The sequence below is a fragment of the Lates calcarifer genome, linkage group LG17, assembly GCF_001640805.2.
Source record: "Lates calcarifer isolate ASB-BC8 linkage group LG17, TLL_Latcal_v3, whole genome shotgun sequence".
Classification (NCBI taxonomy): domain Eukaryota; kingdom Metazoa; phylum Chordata; class Actinopteri; family Centropomidae; genus Lates; species Lates calcarifer.
This window is the reverse complement of record NC_066849.1, coordinates 15,214,436-15,230,196: the sequence shown is the minus strand read 5'-3', so window position 1 is coordinate 15,230,196 and position 15,761 is coordinate 15,214,436. Positions and strand designations below refer to the sequence as shown.

General features: G+C 41.5%; 1 protein-coding gene across 1 annotated transcript in view; it reads right to left on the bottom strand.

Annotated features, from left to right (window-relative positions):
* Nucleotides 1–101: 101 nt before the first annotated feature.
* The window catches only part of ankrd13c (ankyrin repeat domain 13C), a 28,745-nt gene continuing 13,085 nt past the window's right edge, over nt 102–15,761 (bottom strand). Inside the window, exons 4-13 of the mRNA XM_018673126.2 lie at nt 13,258–13,343; nt 11,451–11,496; nt 10,288–10,354; nt 8,824–8,968; nt 7,775–7,906; nt 6,769–6,930; nt 3,501–3,580; nt 3,072–3,170; nt 2,601–2,701; nt 102–2,366 (exon numbers count right to left, since the gene is read on the bottom strand). Of these exons, the coding sequence (XP_018528642.1) occupies nt 2,236–2,366; nt 2,601–2,701; nt 3,072–3,170; nt 3,501–3,580; nt 6,769–6,930; nt 7,775–7,906; nt 8,824–8,968; nt 10,288–10,354; nt 11,451–11,496; nt 13,258–13,343 (1,049 nt within the window). The 3' untranslated portion in view covers nt 102–2,235. The remainder of the gene's footprint in view (nt 2,367–2,600; nt 2,702–3,071; nt 3,171–3,500; nt 3,581–6,768; nt 6,931–7,774; nt 7,907–8,823; nt 8,969–10,287; nt 10,355–11,450; nt 11,497–13,257; nt 13,344–15,761) is intronic.

Sequence of the window (15,761 nt, the reverse complement as noted above, 5' to 3'; positions counted from 1 at the left end):
AACGAACTATATTACAAGTTGATTTAATCACTAATTGACTCAGTAACTTTAAAAAAAAAGTTTTGCTTAAAAGTTTGGAAAAAAAACCATGAAGTCCAAACTCAGTTAGATATGTGGAATTTTTATTTTAGTACATTTTATATGAAAATAGTGTCGCAGACTTATACAACAGTTTTTGCTGTACAACGGACATGTAGATGGATGAATAATTTCTGACAGAAAACATGTAAAATTCAAGCAGCTGAAGTCAGGAAGGAGCTTAAAGTTAAATGTAGGTTAAAGCATTATGTCAGCGAGGAGGCACACTTCCATTAGCTGCACTTCCACAACTGAGGAATGTGATGTTAAAAATTAAATGTACTGTATTTGGTTATTATGATACTGAATATGGATATAAATAGGCATGATGTTCAGCATCCACATTAATAGAACAACACTTTGAGCCACCAAAGCTTGTTCATTCAAACTCGAGGGGCAGCCACTGAACCACCATAATATCACCTGTTTCAAAGTAATTAAGAGCTCATGAACCACAGCAACAGCATCTAGAAAGACTCATTAAACTTCCCCAGCCTCCGATGAACGGCTCTTGGCCTTTCTACAAAATAACTTTTCCTAAGAACCTCCTGCTTTGTGCTTTTCACATGGTGGAAGTGATCGTTGGTTCCACCCACCTGAGGGAAGTTTGTAAAGTTTATCAGATACAGTGGGATGAGGTGAAAAAAATGACAGAATTAAGAGATTCATTTTTTTCTTCAAAACAACACGAGTATGTACAAAAATAACTGCCACCATGTTACAAACCAATAATTCTCAAATTAACTCACGTGACGCTACATTAAAAAAAAATCCACAACTCTTCCTCTTGCAGAGGACATCTTAAACTCATCGGCACGAATAATAAGGAAATGTAAAATAAAAGACAAAAGCAATAAGTCATAAAACATGTATTTACACACTGTGCAGGGGAAAAGCCTGGTTCTTGTTATGTGTAAAAATGGGACAAATGTTGTAGGCATTCATTCCCTAACATCTACTTTCTGTACAATCTTCTTTTTTTAGCAGGATTGTACAGGTTGTTACACAATTTACAAAGGTGTAAATAAGAAACAAAAGGCTTGGACGTCATAACTTAACACTCGCTGCCACTCAAACAAACAAACAAACTGTTGTACCATAAAAGTCTGCAGCATTTTTCTAGCGTTGCCTTGATTTAACTATCGTATTTAAAATGCAGGAGTTAAGGGTTGAGTGTCACAACACGAGTGTCTATGAACTCAACTGAATGTAGTGGATCTACATAGTGCCCACAAGTTCAGTGATGCTACTCCATGCCCATGAAAATTATTGTTACACACACACACACACACACACACACACACACACTCACACACAATTTTTATAACGTGCAGAGTTAAAGTGGAATTCTACAAAAAAAAAGTGATTTTTAGTTTGTTTTTTTTTAACCTACAAAAGTATCAGCTGGACTTAACATTTTACACAACTGATTTTCAGTTCTGTAAATTTCAAAGTGACATTTTAACAGTACATCTTTGGGAACATTTCTAAACTGGATAACATTTAAGAAGTGAGTGTAAAAAAGCTGTGATTTTATTCCCCTGCACACCTGTCTAAGAGGTGTGCAGTAGATTATGTACAGTTTTTGTATTACTGGCTAAACTGAACAACTTTGTACCTTGAGAATTTTCTTTCTACTTAAGTAGGAAAAGAATCTAAAAACTCATTTTTAGTGGAATTCCTCTCCAACATCTGGCACAGTAATGTCAGTGCTTTACTACAGGTCAGTTAAACACAGTCCCTTTAAAAACATTACTTACATACTTAAATACATAGCATCAACTGAACTGGTTGTCTTTTAATGTCTTCTACTTATACCCCATGTTCAGAAAACTCACCTGCTCTGCTGCCACTCGGTTTAACTTCAATGCCCTTTTCACTGATGAGACATTTTATATCTCTCATCAGATATCCACGTCTGGACGATATGCCACACTGGACGATGCCGTTATTTTTGCCATGATGATCAAACTCTGGTCGTGGTGTTGCTGTCTGTACTCAGTCTGGATGGTGGGGGGGTGGGGGGGGTGGAATCCATAAACTGTCGAGAAGCCATTACCACTGTTTTGCTAGTTTTTCCTTTTGTATTTCAAAAAGAATGTTTAGTAGCATAATGTTGCCTTGTTGTACATATGTTTCCTGTTCCTGCTTGAGAGGTTAAAGGTCGGGGAAGCGGCTAGGGTCTTCTTTATAATCGTTGGGAATGGTAAAAATGGACGCGTCAAACTCGTCGTAGCGAAACTCCTGAAATGTCACTGTGGCTGTGATCGTAGGAAAGACAGGGATGTCTGCAGGGAGAGAGGAGCAGGATTACAAATTACACCTGCGACGTCTCAGAGGCACACTTTTTCTCTTTAAATTTTACACCGTCTGTGGTAAATGTCTTTCCACATTTTAAATGACAAAATCCCTTTCATCTACCACGTCCTTTAGTTTGCCGATTCTACATTTATCTATGTAACAGTCAAGCTGTCCAATAAACGCGCAGATGGCGTGTGCTTCTTTGAATTACATCTACTTACCGAGTTTGACAGGAAAGCCGGGGGGGAGCTTCATCTGCACAAACTCCCTGAGTTTATTAAAGTGCTTGAAGGGTGCAATCACCTCCAGAACATTCAGTAACCTGAGGGGGAATAAAACAAACACATAGTTTCAGAAAATAAATCGACAACATACAAAACTTATGGCTGAAATCCAGACAAATATAAAGCTAATTTAACTGGTTATATCTCATAAGTTCATTGATTTTGTTACATTTCTTCAACACAACTGTGTACCAGCTACTTTACTTTTTTTTTTTTTTTTTTGCACAATCAGTAAATTAAATAAAAAATGCTTTTAAAAGGTTAAAACTGAGATTTTAGCAAATATATATATAAAAAAAAGCTTTTCTGACATTTCTACAAGTGTCTGTCTTTATCAGGACCTGTCAGGAGAAAATAACAGAGCGTCCTGTATTTGCTGCCTGTTTCTAAGTTAAAAAGAAGACTCACGATTCAATGCCCAGAGGGAAGTCTTGACTCATGGCTATCGTGGCTTTGAAGTTTTTCTTGCTCTCTTTGCAGACCAGCTCTCTTCCTAAATGAGGTGCTCTGAGGAGGAGAGAGAAAGGAGTTGACATGAGATACTGTTGCTCTGCAGTAGTTGTGAGAAGAGATCTCTGCATGTTAAGATTTATGTCCAAAAAAAGGAAGCAGTATGTGTTAATGACATTGTAACGTGTAGGGAAATCATACAAATTACACCAGTCTATATTTCTGTTTTTGAAATAAAAATTATAAACAGTTAAGTCATCAGAGGTTTAGCTCCTTCACTCAGCTACATCTATGACTTACAGTAACATTACGTCCTCTATGTCCCCTTATGTTCTGGTTTCCACTGTAGAAAAAAAAAAAATTAAAAAATCTAAAAGTGCCACCTACTTTCCGTTGTCAGCAGTAATGTATTCTTCCCAGGATATAGTGTTGGGTAACGGGGGAGTTAGAGACTGCCTCCTCGCCGGCTGAAGGGCAGAGAAAAAAAAAAATCAAACATGTTAAGGTCAGATCTCAGATTAAACCACTGCACTGTACAGAGGGAAACGACAACGGCTCGAAAATACACTGATGGCTGATGACAGACAAAACAAAAAATGGTATTTGATGAAAGTGAGAGGAGCCTAATCTGTGTTCTTGAGATGGGTGATTAAAGTCACCCCAGTTATCTAAGTGGAATCTCTTCAATATTAGTTAAACACTTGAGTCTTTTTTTATTTATTCCCTCAGAGCAATTACAAACACAGCATGTACAAGCCACTAGAGGGCCCCGACAGATCACTGAACCTACTCCTACTCAGCCTTACTCTTAGTCAAACACCATTAGACACCTGCAGAGACAAATACCTAACACAATCACACACAATCACACTTAACTGGTTGACATTTCTGCAAATACAGAAGCATTAAATACAGTAAATAGTAAGAAATAAAAGCACCAGCTACACTCTGTTTCATTGTTATCAGAGATGGGAAACTAATCCTTATTTTCTGATCAGTTTCTTTGCTGCCTCGAGACTTGGTGTACCTACTAGCAATACATCTACATCAGTCAACTCAAAGACATAGCAATAAAATAAAAATGCTTGTAATATGATTGTCAGCCTGAAAAGCATCAAAAATCACCCTTATAATGACACATACATATGATACACACCTGATAAAATACAGTTCAGATGTAGAAAGTATGATACTGACAGATAAATACCTAACCTAATAAGATTTACTTTTAACTGACCAAAATACCTGGAGTCAATATCACAACCAGCCGTTTTGATCAGCTGGTTGATTCATTTTTATCATCCACAGAGACTCTTCCCACCAGCAAAGCAGCATTAAAGAGAACTCGCTCCAAAACAAAACATAGAATCTGAGCTTCCTGAGGAGAACGATCTTGACTCAGAGTTCTCCTTCAGAGTCAGTTTATTTTAAGATTGGACAGTCTGTTCTTGCTGACCCTGAATTGGAACTGGGATGTGCTCCATCCTCTTTCTCCTAAAATTGACTTTCTCCTAAAATGAACTTGCTGTTCCTGCCAACGTTCAGGTTAAAAAAAATTGGAATCACACAAGCTGACCTCTCTTTCGCGAGCCGTGGTTAAATAAGGCAACTAGGGCAGAATAATGTGGAAAAATGCGGTGGATGATAAGACACCTGACTGTGCCAAGAGTCAGACGTGTGAGGTGTGAATGAAAACGGAGACAACGTTTTAGCTGCCCTTTCATTCCCACCTTTGCTGCAGTCATCACAGAAATGTTTTGGTGGGGTTTGTCCCCCCCCCCCCGCGGCTTTGCTGAGTGCTCGCTCTCACACTGCATGTATCAGCTCTGGCGTGTTGTTGTGACGAGGACAGAGTACACACAGGCTGCCGAGGCCCTGATCTGCTGGTATGCCGCTCCCGCCCCTCCATCATTCCATGGCACCAGGGGTTTTAGCCTTCATCCGTGTGATCAATAGTGTCAAGCCCTGTTCGAAAGCCCCCCACGCTTCCCTGTGTCCACAGGCACAGAGCTGACCTGCTCTCCCTCACTGTGGTAAACACAGCTACGTCACAGCTGCTGTTTATTTTCCCCTCGCCCACTTCCATGTATCATTTCCCACCAGCGTGGAAGGAGAAATTATTTCCACGTCAACACCAAGGCCCACTAAAACACAGCTTTTCTTACTTTTAACATGAGTAGGCACTGATTCAAATTTGTATAAATAGACTGACAAACAACAGAGGACACTGTGATGAGACAAAGCCCAGCACAGAACAAGGGAGAGTCGACAGAAAACAAGCGAGCAGTTAAAAGGCATCTATTGAATGTTGAGAGGCTTTGTCTTCACTGTGTGACTGGCTTTATGCTCGGTGTTTAGACAAGGGCTTGCTAAGCAAACTCTGGAACATACTGTAGTGAGGGGATGGATGGTGGGTGGGAGAGTCGCCCCTGTGAACAAGGTGCAGCTTTGTAGCTTTCACCACTAGGTGGCAGTGCTGGGACTCTAATCCATGCAGTGTGGATGAGGAGGAGAAATAAACCTGTCTTCATGGAGCAGCTTTTTCATTCTGTTCTCATGTTGGAAACAAATTAAAAAAAACAAAAAAAAACATCAAAGACACAACAGTGGGGAGTCAGACAGGAATTTTTCAATAGACCATGCAAAGTTGATTGACAGAGTCTGGCAGGAAGTCCATGCTGTTTCTACAAGATTTATCTTTGTACAGTTACAGCAGGGGGAAGTAGTGTGAGGTTTATCTTTTCTGAGACTGATGTCCTACCCCAAGGTTCCAGCGGGACAGGACAGTTTCAGGACTGGACTGGTGGTTACGCTGCAGGAGGTATAAGTAAACAGGATGTTTATCAACAGAACAGCTTGTGCTCCAACTGCTTCTCATTTTTTGCTATTAAGTTCCTAACAGCGAGTCACGAAAGAACATTAAACATACACCTGTGCTCTGAGTTTAGAGCTGCACTTTAGTGGCCATCTTTTTCGCTCGCTCTTTTTTTCTTTGTTTTATCCTGAGAAAACATCCAAAACTTGATGTCTGTGAAGATCTGTCACAGTTACTGGCCCAAGAGAGATCAACTACCACAGTGCAAGTTTAGGTTTAGCTCACTCACTATGTAGCTTTTTCACTGTAGGAGAACCTGCAGGAAAATAAACTAAAGGGGATATGTAAATGAGGTACATTTCAATAACGGCATCAAACCTGCAGAACGTGTATCTCGCCAATCTCAAACAGAAATATTAGTCAAAAGTAGTTTTAATGCGGGTAGGCAAATCAAGGGATCAGGAACCTTTGAGGAACTAAACCTGCATTTCAATGGGTGGAACCAGGAACTACATTTAGTTCCTGTGTGATAGTTTCAGATTTAGAAAGACCCTAGTACTCTGTTAGTTCACCAACTGTGCCTGAGCTCTCCACCACTTTCTTGTTCTCTTCTTTTTTTATGTGTTTGTGTTCAGTACAGCAGACAAAGCAGCTCTTCTTCTTTTTGCATGGATGTCGCCATTTTGATTTGATTCATAGCGTGCATGCGCTGAACACGCAAGCGAGTATAGCTGAGGCTTGAGGCCGTAAACATGATTCTCTGGTGGAATCTCTCCGCTTACTCACTGCCCTGCCGAGAGGAATAAGGGAACAACCGACTGGATATGATGCCCGACTCACCTCGAAGTTCTGCTCTATGAGGTTTCCTCCTTTACTCAGGCTCTCCATGATGGCTTTGTTCCTCAAGATGTCTTCCTCACTCAGATGCTCCCGTCTCTTCCTGGACTCGAGCACCAGGCCGTTCACAGAGTAGAAATCTGCCAGGAAGTTTCCCACACGCTCCTGGAGATAGAAGAAACAGTTAGATAAGTCTCTCCCCCACCGAGTCACCAATTTCCCTTTTAAACAAATGTCAAAAGGGCAAAGGAGCGACAGGACAGAAAGCAATACCCACATAAATCATTCACCCCCACCCACCCCCAACTACCCTGTCTGTGTTGTTTTTAACCCCAAGCCTATCACCTGTGGTTCCTTCCTGGGGTTATCACCGCTGCTCCTTGGATTTATTTAACGTCTTTTCCTGCCTGGTGTGGTTGATGTAGCACAGGAAATATGATCAGGAAAGTAGAGGGAGTCTACAGCACCGAAAAGCAAAACTGTAGTTCCTAAACAAAAGTAACACTCTAACAGAGGAAGACTTCAGGGGTGAACTAGCGAGAGGACACAGAGGACCAACGTTTACAAGTCCAGCAACTCAAACATAAAGAAAAAAATAAGAACATAGTCCAGCAAGTCCAGCAAGATTAAAAAGTAAGAGTACTTGGTTTGTTGTTATGATGTTTTTCAGGTCAGAGAAGTTGAACAGGGGTAAACAGTCTGGTCTTGTTTTGAGACCAGCTGAAAAGGATCACATACAACAAATGATGTTATGTTACACCCCATGTGTACAATACATGCCGATACAAATCTGTGTACTGACCCCCTGTGTAATGTTTCCCCTCCATTTCCTGCCCTTCCTGAAGAATTAATCAAATTCCCAACTTTCTGTCTGGAACAAGCTAGTGAAAATTCCAGAAATTCCACGAGCAGGTGGAACCCTGTGACCCAGAGCGGTGTTTGGAGAAGCAGTGGCGGCGGGAATAATAATATCACGTTAACAACATGGACCCCAACAACTGACACCAACCGTCTTGTCTTCTCTGAACAGCCAGCCAGTCTGCGCCCTGGAGAAGGTGATAGACTTGGTGGAGAGCGTGGCGGAGTAAACATCGCTGCTCATCAGGATGTCTACTTCTTCCTCTGTCTCCATCTCTGATTCCTGAAATGACGGGACAGAGGGATCAGCACTAGCACTCAATATGAGATGTAAGGAATGAGGAATGCTAACAACGATAACGAGCCAGTAGAACAGGATGGAGAGCATGCTTGGATTTGTTAATCCAGTGCTAACAGAAGGCTCACCAGCGATTTTAATATTTCATCACAGTATTTTTTCCCAGCTAACTACATAAAAAAAAAAAAAAAAACTGGGCATCCACATCATGGCTGAGGATGTGAATTTATCAGACTGTAGCATTAATGCAGCACAGACTTTCCACCAATAACAATCCCAAACTATCAGTTATATTTTTCCCACTGGTGGTGGGAGCCAGTCACTTTCATGTCTGTTGATCCAACATCAACATGCAGATTTAGATCAAGATCTCTTGAAACCCGCTGGCCACGTCACACCAAAATATTGTATGGTACTGTATATTCATGGTCCACAGACGCAGGGTGCAAATATCTGTGACCTTTGACCTTTGTTTGCTCTATCCTGAGGACAAATTGTTCACTTGGGCACATAAAAATACCATAATGAGCGGGAACACTGTTGTATCTTTGACAGACTGACATTAAGCATCTGAACAAACCTTTACATTTTTAGCCCCATAACCAATAAAGCTGTGACAACAGCAAAACTGTCAGTTTTGTTCTTTTCAACCAAAGGTTCAGTGATATGTACTGCTTCCAGCTTCTCAAATGTGAGAATTTTGTGCTTGTCTTTGTCTTGTGACAGCAAACTGGACATTTTGAGCTGGGCGAAACCACAAATCCAGAAATTACTCAGCAAGTTAGCTGATAATGAAAAATAACTGTCAGTTGCAGTCCTAAATGTGGGTTGTGATGAACACTGCAACAGTCAGGAGCCGTAAGTGAGACTGTCAGCTTTATATTTGTACATGTCTCACACACCTCGTGGTGTATCCGCTGGTAGACTTTCTGTTCGTTGTCCAGCACGACAAAAGACTCGGAGGGGATGGCATTGCCGTTGAAGATGAAGCTGAGGTCACCGCGTTGGCATTTCATGTCCGTAAAGTCTATCAGGGTAGTGTCCAATCTATCCACACACAAATGTACGTGCATACAGGAAACAAAAATAGGGTTTAGTGTGAGAACTTTAATCAAAGAAGACAGGAAAAGGAAACAGAGGATGACAGCAAAAGAGCAGGACTGAATTTTATTTTGTCCACGTCCAAGCCACCAGCAGGCACAGTGTCAAAAAACTGTAAGCTAAAGAAAAACAATGATGGGTGTCACACCTTTGCTCTGAAAGTTGAGACAATGTGTATGGAAATTATTCCCACGGGAAACCAACAGTGGATTTCAAGAATCTTTTCTTTTTTTACTTTGTTAAATTGGGTAGTCCTGGAGTGAAGGGTGACAGCAAAAAGAATAACTGATCAGCTTCTGAGGACCAGACACAAAGTGGTAGGTGCTATGGGTAAGTATGACAGGCCTGACACACTGTAGCACTAGAATGTAAATGAACTTGCTGTGACAGTTTTTTCTTTCACTCTCTCTCTCTCGCTCTCTCCCTGCAACTCCAGGATAATAAGAGGGCATTTTGAATACCAAATTAGACAGCCAGGAGCAGTTTCAGAGAATAATGACAAGCTCCACATCAAGGCTATCTCGCACAGGAACAGCACACAGAGTCACAAACACACTTTTATCAACCGAATTCACTCTTCAAATAGATTTTGTTGATATGTTATGAAACCCAAATATAGAAGCATCTGTGTGTGTGCTAGATAAATGCCTGCCCTGGTTTGTCAGACATGTTAAAAAAAAACACTGCACTCAACCATGCATTCATGTGTGTGCATATGCCGAAAGCGGTGGGCGAGACATGCACAGCAACATGGATTGCAGCCGTAGATTCATTTTTGCGACACATTTTTTTTGCTGACGCCCTTTGTAAGCGAGCCCGCCAGCACCTTAACAGTCTACAGTAACTATCCATCTATGAAGCTCTGATTTAAACTGCAGCACAGATGTAAAAGATTTGAGCACAGAGGCATCGCCGTTCAGCTTCCTCATACTGTTAGGAACTGATTTCACACTCTAGTTAACCAAACTAGGTTGAGGAGAGGAAATGGGAGGTGGAGAGAGAAGAAAGAGGAGAAAGAGATGTTGCGTTGTGTGCAGCACAAGATGACGTATAAATTTGTGAGCATTAAAAGTAGCAAAGTGCCTCGATAAAAGGTTTTCTAGAGGAAGTTGCTGTTCAGTGGTTTTCACAAGGTGGTTGTTGTTTACTTTGACGCAAAACCACAAAATATAATGTTGTTACAAGGCAGCTGTGGAATTGACTTTCCTTGCCTTTAATCATCACATATTTTACATTAATGCATTACAATTGTTGACAGGACTTGCCTGATATTAATGCCCTGCTTGTAGATCTTACACGCGTCAGAAGGCAGGATTCTGGAGAGCAAAGGCACTGCAACAAGAAAAGATACAGTCAGGACATGTAAGACATCTTCAAAGTGCCTAAATTTAAATTTAGAAAGCTCACTCAATAATGAAGACAACCATTCACTTCAAAGCTTCAGTAGCATATAGCGCTGTAGACTAGAGGGCCATATAACATGCAGCTCTGTAGCTAAATATTTAATAACTCGCAGCCTTCACCAGGTTAAGTAACTGAAGGCAAGAGACTTCCTTTGCTGTTCCATCACTGCACAAAACTCGAGAGGGATTTTAACAGTATGGAGTAATTCTGTGAAGGACTGCATTGGAAAAAAAAAAAGTTAGCCCAGCAGAGCACCACATGTAGTCTGAACAGGCCTGAAGGGCACCAAGCCAGAAATCCCTCTGACGTGAGCACAGATCCATGAGACCGTGTTGGTTTAAACCAGATTCTTCTCTGAGCAAGTAAATCTGTCGCTCTCTAACCTATAAATTTTTAGATAGTCTGTCAGTACATCAAAGCTTTTACCTTCTTACAAAATTTCCCCCATTACAAATACACTATTATGCAACCAGTGCACATTTAGTTACTATCATGCATCTATTACATAATCTTGCCCACCTTGTCAATAATTCACAAAGACACAGTGAGTACTCAGCATTCAGTCCTGGCTCACACTCTGGGACCAGACTTGTGCAGAGTAAGCAAATGCTGCTACACCAGCACCAGGAGATACACTGAATCTACTGTCACACAATATTCTTCATTTGTATTATTTATGAGGCCCTGCAGTGCATAAAAACGTACATTCAGTGCAGCTGGAGAACAAATTCTGCATCTGGTGTCGGCAGATTATCACTGACATAATCAGAAATGAAGGGACATCCGCAAAACAGAGGATGGTGTGTCAGTTCACGTCCAGCAGGAGGGGTAACTTGACTCCAACAGTGGATGACCCTCATAGCACAAGGTAAACACTCTGATCCCATCATATTTTCCTGTTTGTAACACACTCTTCTGTTGGTTTTTTCAGACTACACCCAAACTGGTTATTTTCAAGCCCTAACTAAAATATTTTCTCTCAACTTCAATATCATGAGACAGCAGAAGGTGGAGGCTGACTCACCCCAACTTTGGAAGTCCCAGTGAAGCTCCAAGTAAAAGTCGCCAAGCTGCAAAAAAAGACAGAGGATACTCAATCACAAGTAAAACCATGGGTGGAGAAAATGGGAATGCAAAGCTATTCATGATTAAAACGCTGTATATTTAATGGAGTATAGTGATATTCTATAGTTACTGTCAACAAATCCAAATGAAAAGACCAAACAGGAGTAAGTAGTGTATTTGTTGGGGACTATTTTCAGCTGCATATTAATCTACATTTGCTGTTCCTGTAAGTAATTTACAGCACCTGGAAGGTGTATGTGGAAGTGACTCAAAATAATCAGTGCCCATGTTCCTGATAATGAGGGAACATGTCCCCCAGTACAACAGTGCGGCTCACTGATGTGCTTTTAATAGTTCTGAACAACAACAGAGGTCTATGGGAAAGAGGAATAAGCTACAACAGGATTTAGATATACAAAATATTTGTTAGTAGCATTAATTCTTTGCTGGTTTTGCTCTTTTGGCGGGATTTAATGACAATAAAAAACAGAATATGGCCAGTCTTATACTTGAACAGTAACAAAAGGTGCTCTGTTGAGTGGAATAACTAATGATTGTTTTTATGTGCATGCAACATCTTTGCAGAACAGAAATCAAAAAAGCCTTTTGGTTCAGACAGACCTGAGTAAACAAACCTCTTATGTCTGTCCATAACAAATCATGCTTGACTGGCACAACTCAGTACCACCTAATTATCCTCTGCAGTATGAGGCTGGGATGTACTGATCTGATCTCATCACCACTACTGGTGGTCTCAATCCATCCTTCACTGATGACGTCAGGCTGGCAGGGGATCATCACTTCCCAGATCTTTATTATCTCTGAGCAATGATGATGACGCAGGAAAAAAAAAAACCATCTCTGCCTCATCATCCAGGAAGGCTCACGTCATGTTACATCAAAGACAGACTCAGCTGACTGTCAAGCAACTTCGAAACAGACGACGGAAAGGGCCTATGATACGACCTCTTTAAACAAAAAAACCACACATGGTTTTTGCAGCTTTTGATCTAGTATTTGCCCATCTGCTTGCTTCCTCCCTGACTCTCTCAGTGGGGGTGGCGCTGCAGCACAGCTGACCTGGAAGCTGCGATTGCCAGATGATCACGCCTACGGTTTGAAGCCCATAACTTAATGTTTGGCAGCTACAACAATTCAAAAAGGCTCCATATGCAGTCGCTCTAAAAGGCATGTATGTAAGCCTGTTTATGACCAAATGTTTACAGTGTCTGCGTGCGAAGGCTGCGTGACATCATGTTAGGCAAACAGCCACAACAAACCCTGAAGGATAACTGTGGCTCTGAACAACAAGTCTGTGAGAAGTTACATGTTTACTGTGTATGTGAACACGTGGCGTCATACAAAAACACTGAGGCTACACTTAGCCTTAAAAACAACCTCTCTAACTCTGACTGCTTGATAATGTGAGTGTGTCCCTCCTGGCTTTGCGTCATTGTGATGACAGTAATTTGAGAATGACAAACTGGACTGAGGTCTGGGAGGGACGTTTGTGTATTTGCGGGTGTACACTTTGTATATTTCACCATGTGTGTGGGTGTGTGTTTGGTTTGACATTGAGAAAGAAACACTGAGTTCTAACTTATAAGAGGACATTAGATGGACAGTAAGAGAGAGGAGGTTGAAAGAAAGAGAAGAAGATAAGAAAGAAGAAGAAAAAATGGCCAACCAATGGCTAGAAAAAAAGAAACAGCATGGAGACGTCAGGAGCGGCAGCATCAGAGAGTATACAGCTAAGAACTACAAACCTCTTTCAGGGCTTTCAGCAGCTTGGGCCTCTTGTCCTCAACACTCTCCCTGGACTGTTGCTTCAGCTTCCTCAGCAGTGCTGTGACTGAAGGACACAGAGAAGCAAAGAGACAAAAGGGAGATGAAGAAAAAAAGCACGAGACTAAAAGCTGTGTGGCTGAAGAGCTTCTGCTGAAAAAAATATTCAAGGATTGGACAGCACTTGTTCCCATAACAGCTGACTGTTAATTTTTTTTCAAATAACCTTTTGCTACGTTGAATCTGATCCCACCCTCTTAACTTTTTCCAAGTAGAAAATTTATTCAAAAACTGATTTCTCCACCATGTTGTTGCTGTTTTGGCGAATGGCAAGCATCCTTCTCTACATGGCATGAAAGCCAGCTTCTCCTAAAACCATGATTAGTCGGCTGGTAAAAAAAAAACTAATTTTCATTTTTCTAAAACACTGAACTCATCTAAACTTCAGATAAGGAGCTTTTTTGAGAGTGTCTTCACTGTGAGTGCCTTGCAGACTCTCATCATTTCCGTTTTAATTTAAAAGAGGTGACGGAGGTTTTGGTGCGTGAACCCTTCCAGAGACGGCAGCTGTTATTGCCACTCTATGCTTACCCACCTGAGCAGCTAAAAGTTGACTAAAACTAATTTCATATCAAAAAGATTCTGATTTTGCTATTTCACCATAGCACAGGTGGTCCTCTCTCATTATGAAGATCAATGTTTAAGTTTGCAAGAAATGAAAAGTCTTATATAAAGTACAGTATCTGTACGCAAATACTGCCAACAAACGCTAACACGCTTAAGGCAAAGAGCGTGCAGTTTACAGTAACGATGGCTTTAGGTTCAGAGATCTGCTGACTTCCTGCAGGCAGATGGGACAATCCCGGCAGCATCCCACCAATGCGTGCATGGTGCCTGCAGGGATCAAACCGTTGTGGGAAGTTCAAAGGGAACGAGCCTGGCAGATACGGAGCTGCCTGCTAATGAGCTGTGCCTGTAACCTCTTTAGTGACCTGGGGGAGAGATGTACTCAAAGGAGACTTTTAACCATGACGGGTTACGTTAACAAGCATTCGCAGCTCTTTAGCCAACTGGCTGCAGGAGACTGACTTGTTTATGCAGAAGAAAACAGGGTTTAAAAAAGGGATCCACATCCAACTAGCGAGTGTTTTTTAAATGTTATTTGCTGTTTATAAGGGGAGCATCAGCTGCTCACTGATATAACTGTGGTGATTTTATGGAGCCAGGAGGGGATTAAATGACGACATGGCTGTGCCACTTATAAAACTCATGGAAACAGTAATGAAAAAAGAAAATGTTTGACTTGTGACACGCAGGCCGCCCTACATTTTAATACCACTAAAAGCAACAGTGGACATATGGCATCATCATTAGCCTAACTAGCTCCCACGCCTCTTTGTGTCCACGTGGTGAGTGAACATACACAAACATGTTGTACATATTGTTTAACTGGTGCTTCCCACGAGCCAGCGCAGAGGGCTAGGGCTCGATGGTAAAACTAGGCCAAACAAGAGCGCACGCACGCACACACACACACACACACACACCACACACACACACACACGCCAAGTGACACAGACACAAGTACAGGACGGGGGTGTCTTTGTGGCCCGGCTGCCTAATGAGTGCGGACAAGCTCTGGATGGGGCTCCTCCTGATCCTCACCGCCTCTCAGCGGGACAAGGAAAGGAGTACAATCTCACCATCTGCCTACGGACGACCCAGCCAACACAGGCAGAGAAACCAATCCGGACTGCTTCAACGCTAACCCAAACTGACTCTCCATGCTGGCACTAATTCACCCCAATACTGATCAGGGCACTTTTCCTGGCATTAATTAGGTATGTGATTTCAGTAATTTCACCTCCACACATTAATGAAAAGAGACTGAGTCAGGTCAATTTTTGTATTTACATCAACACAAACTGCAGCTCTTTAACAATTAGCTCTTGGATCTAAGTGGACAACTGCTGCTGGCCGGTCTCCAAGAATCTGAGAACAGTCAATATTGACACAGGTACTCTGTGGAGTGACTGTGCGGTAGAGCAAAGCATGAAGGCTGCTGCAAACAGGCCTATCTGAATGTAGTTTCAAACCTGCTGTTTAAACTTGCTGAGGCACAGTCACTTGATTTTACAAGACATATAAAAAGACGCAAAACGACCACATTAAAGGAAGATAACACACCACATGCAGCATGGGGAGTTCTTAGCATCGGATTAAAAATTACACACTGCTTTCAAAAAGTCTGAATAAATGCAGTGGGGAGGAAAGAATTTATTTAGTTAGTCTTCTGGTCTGATGTTAGCTAATGTGCTTCATCGCAAACCACAATATGTTGTAATATTTCTTTTAATATATATGTGCGTTGTTGTGTTTTAAATGGACCATTTCGCTTTGCTACCTGCAACCTGCTGCATTTCACTGGACGTCCACTATCCAAGTACAGGTTGGCACCAAGTAAAATATTCAAAGTCATCAAAAT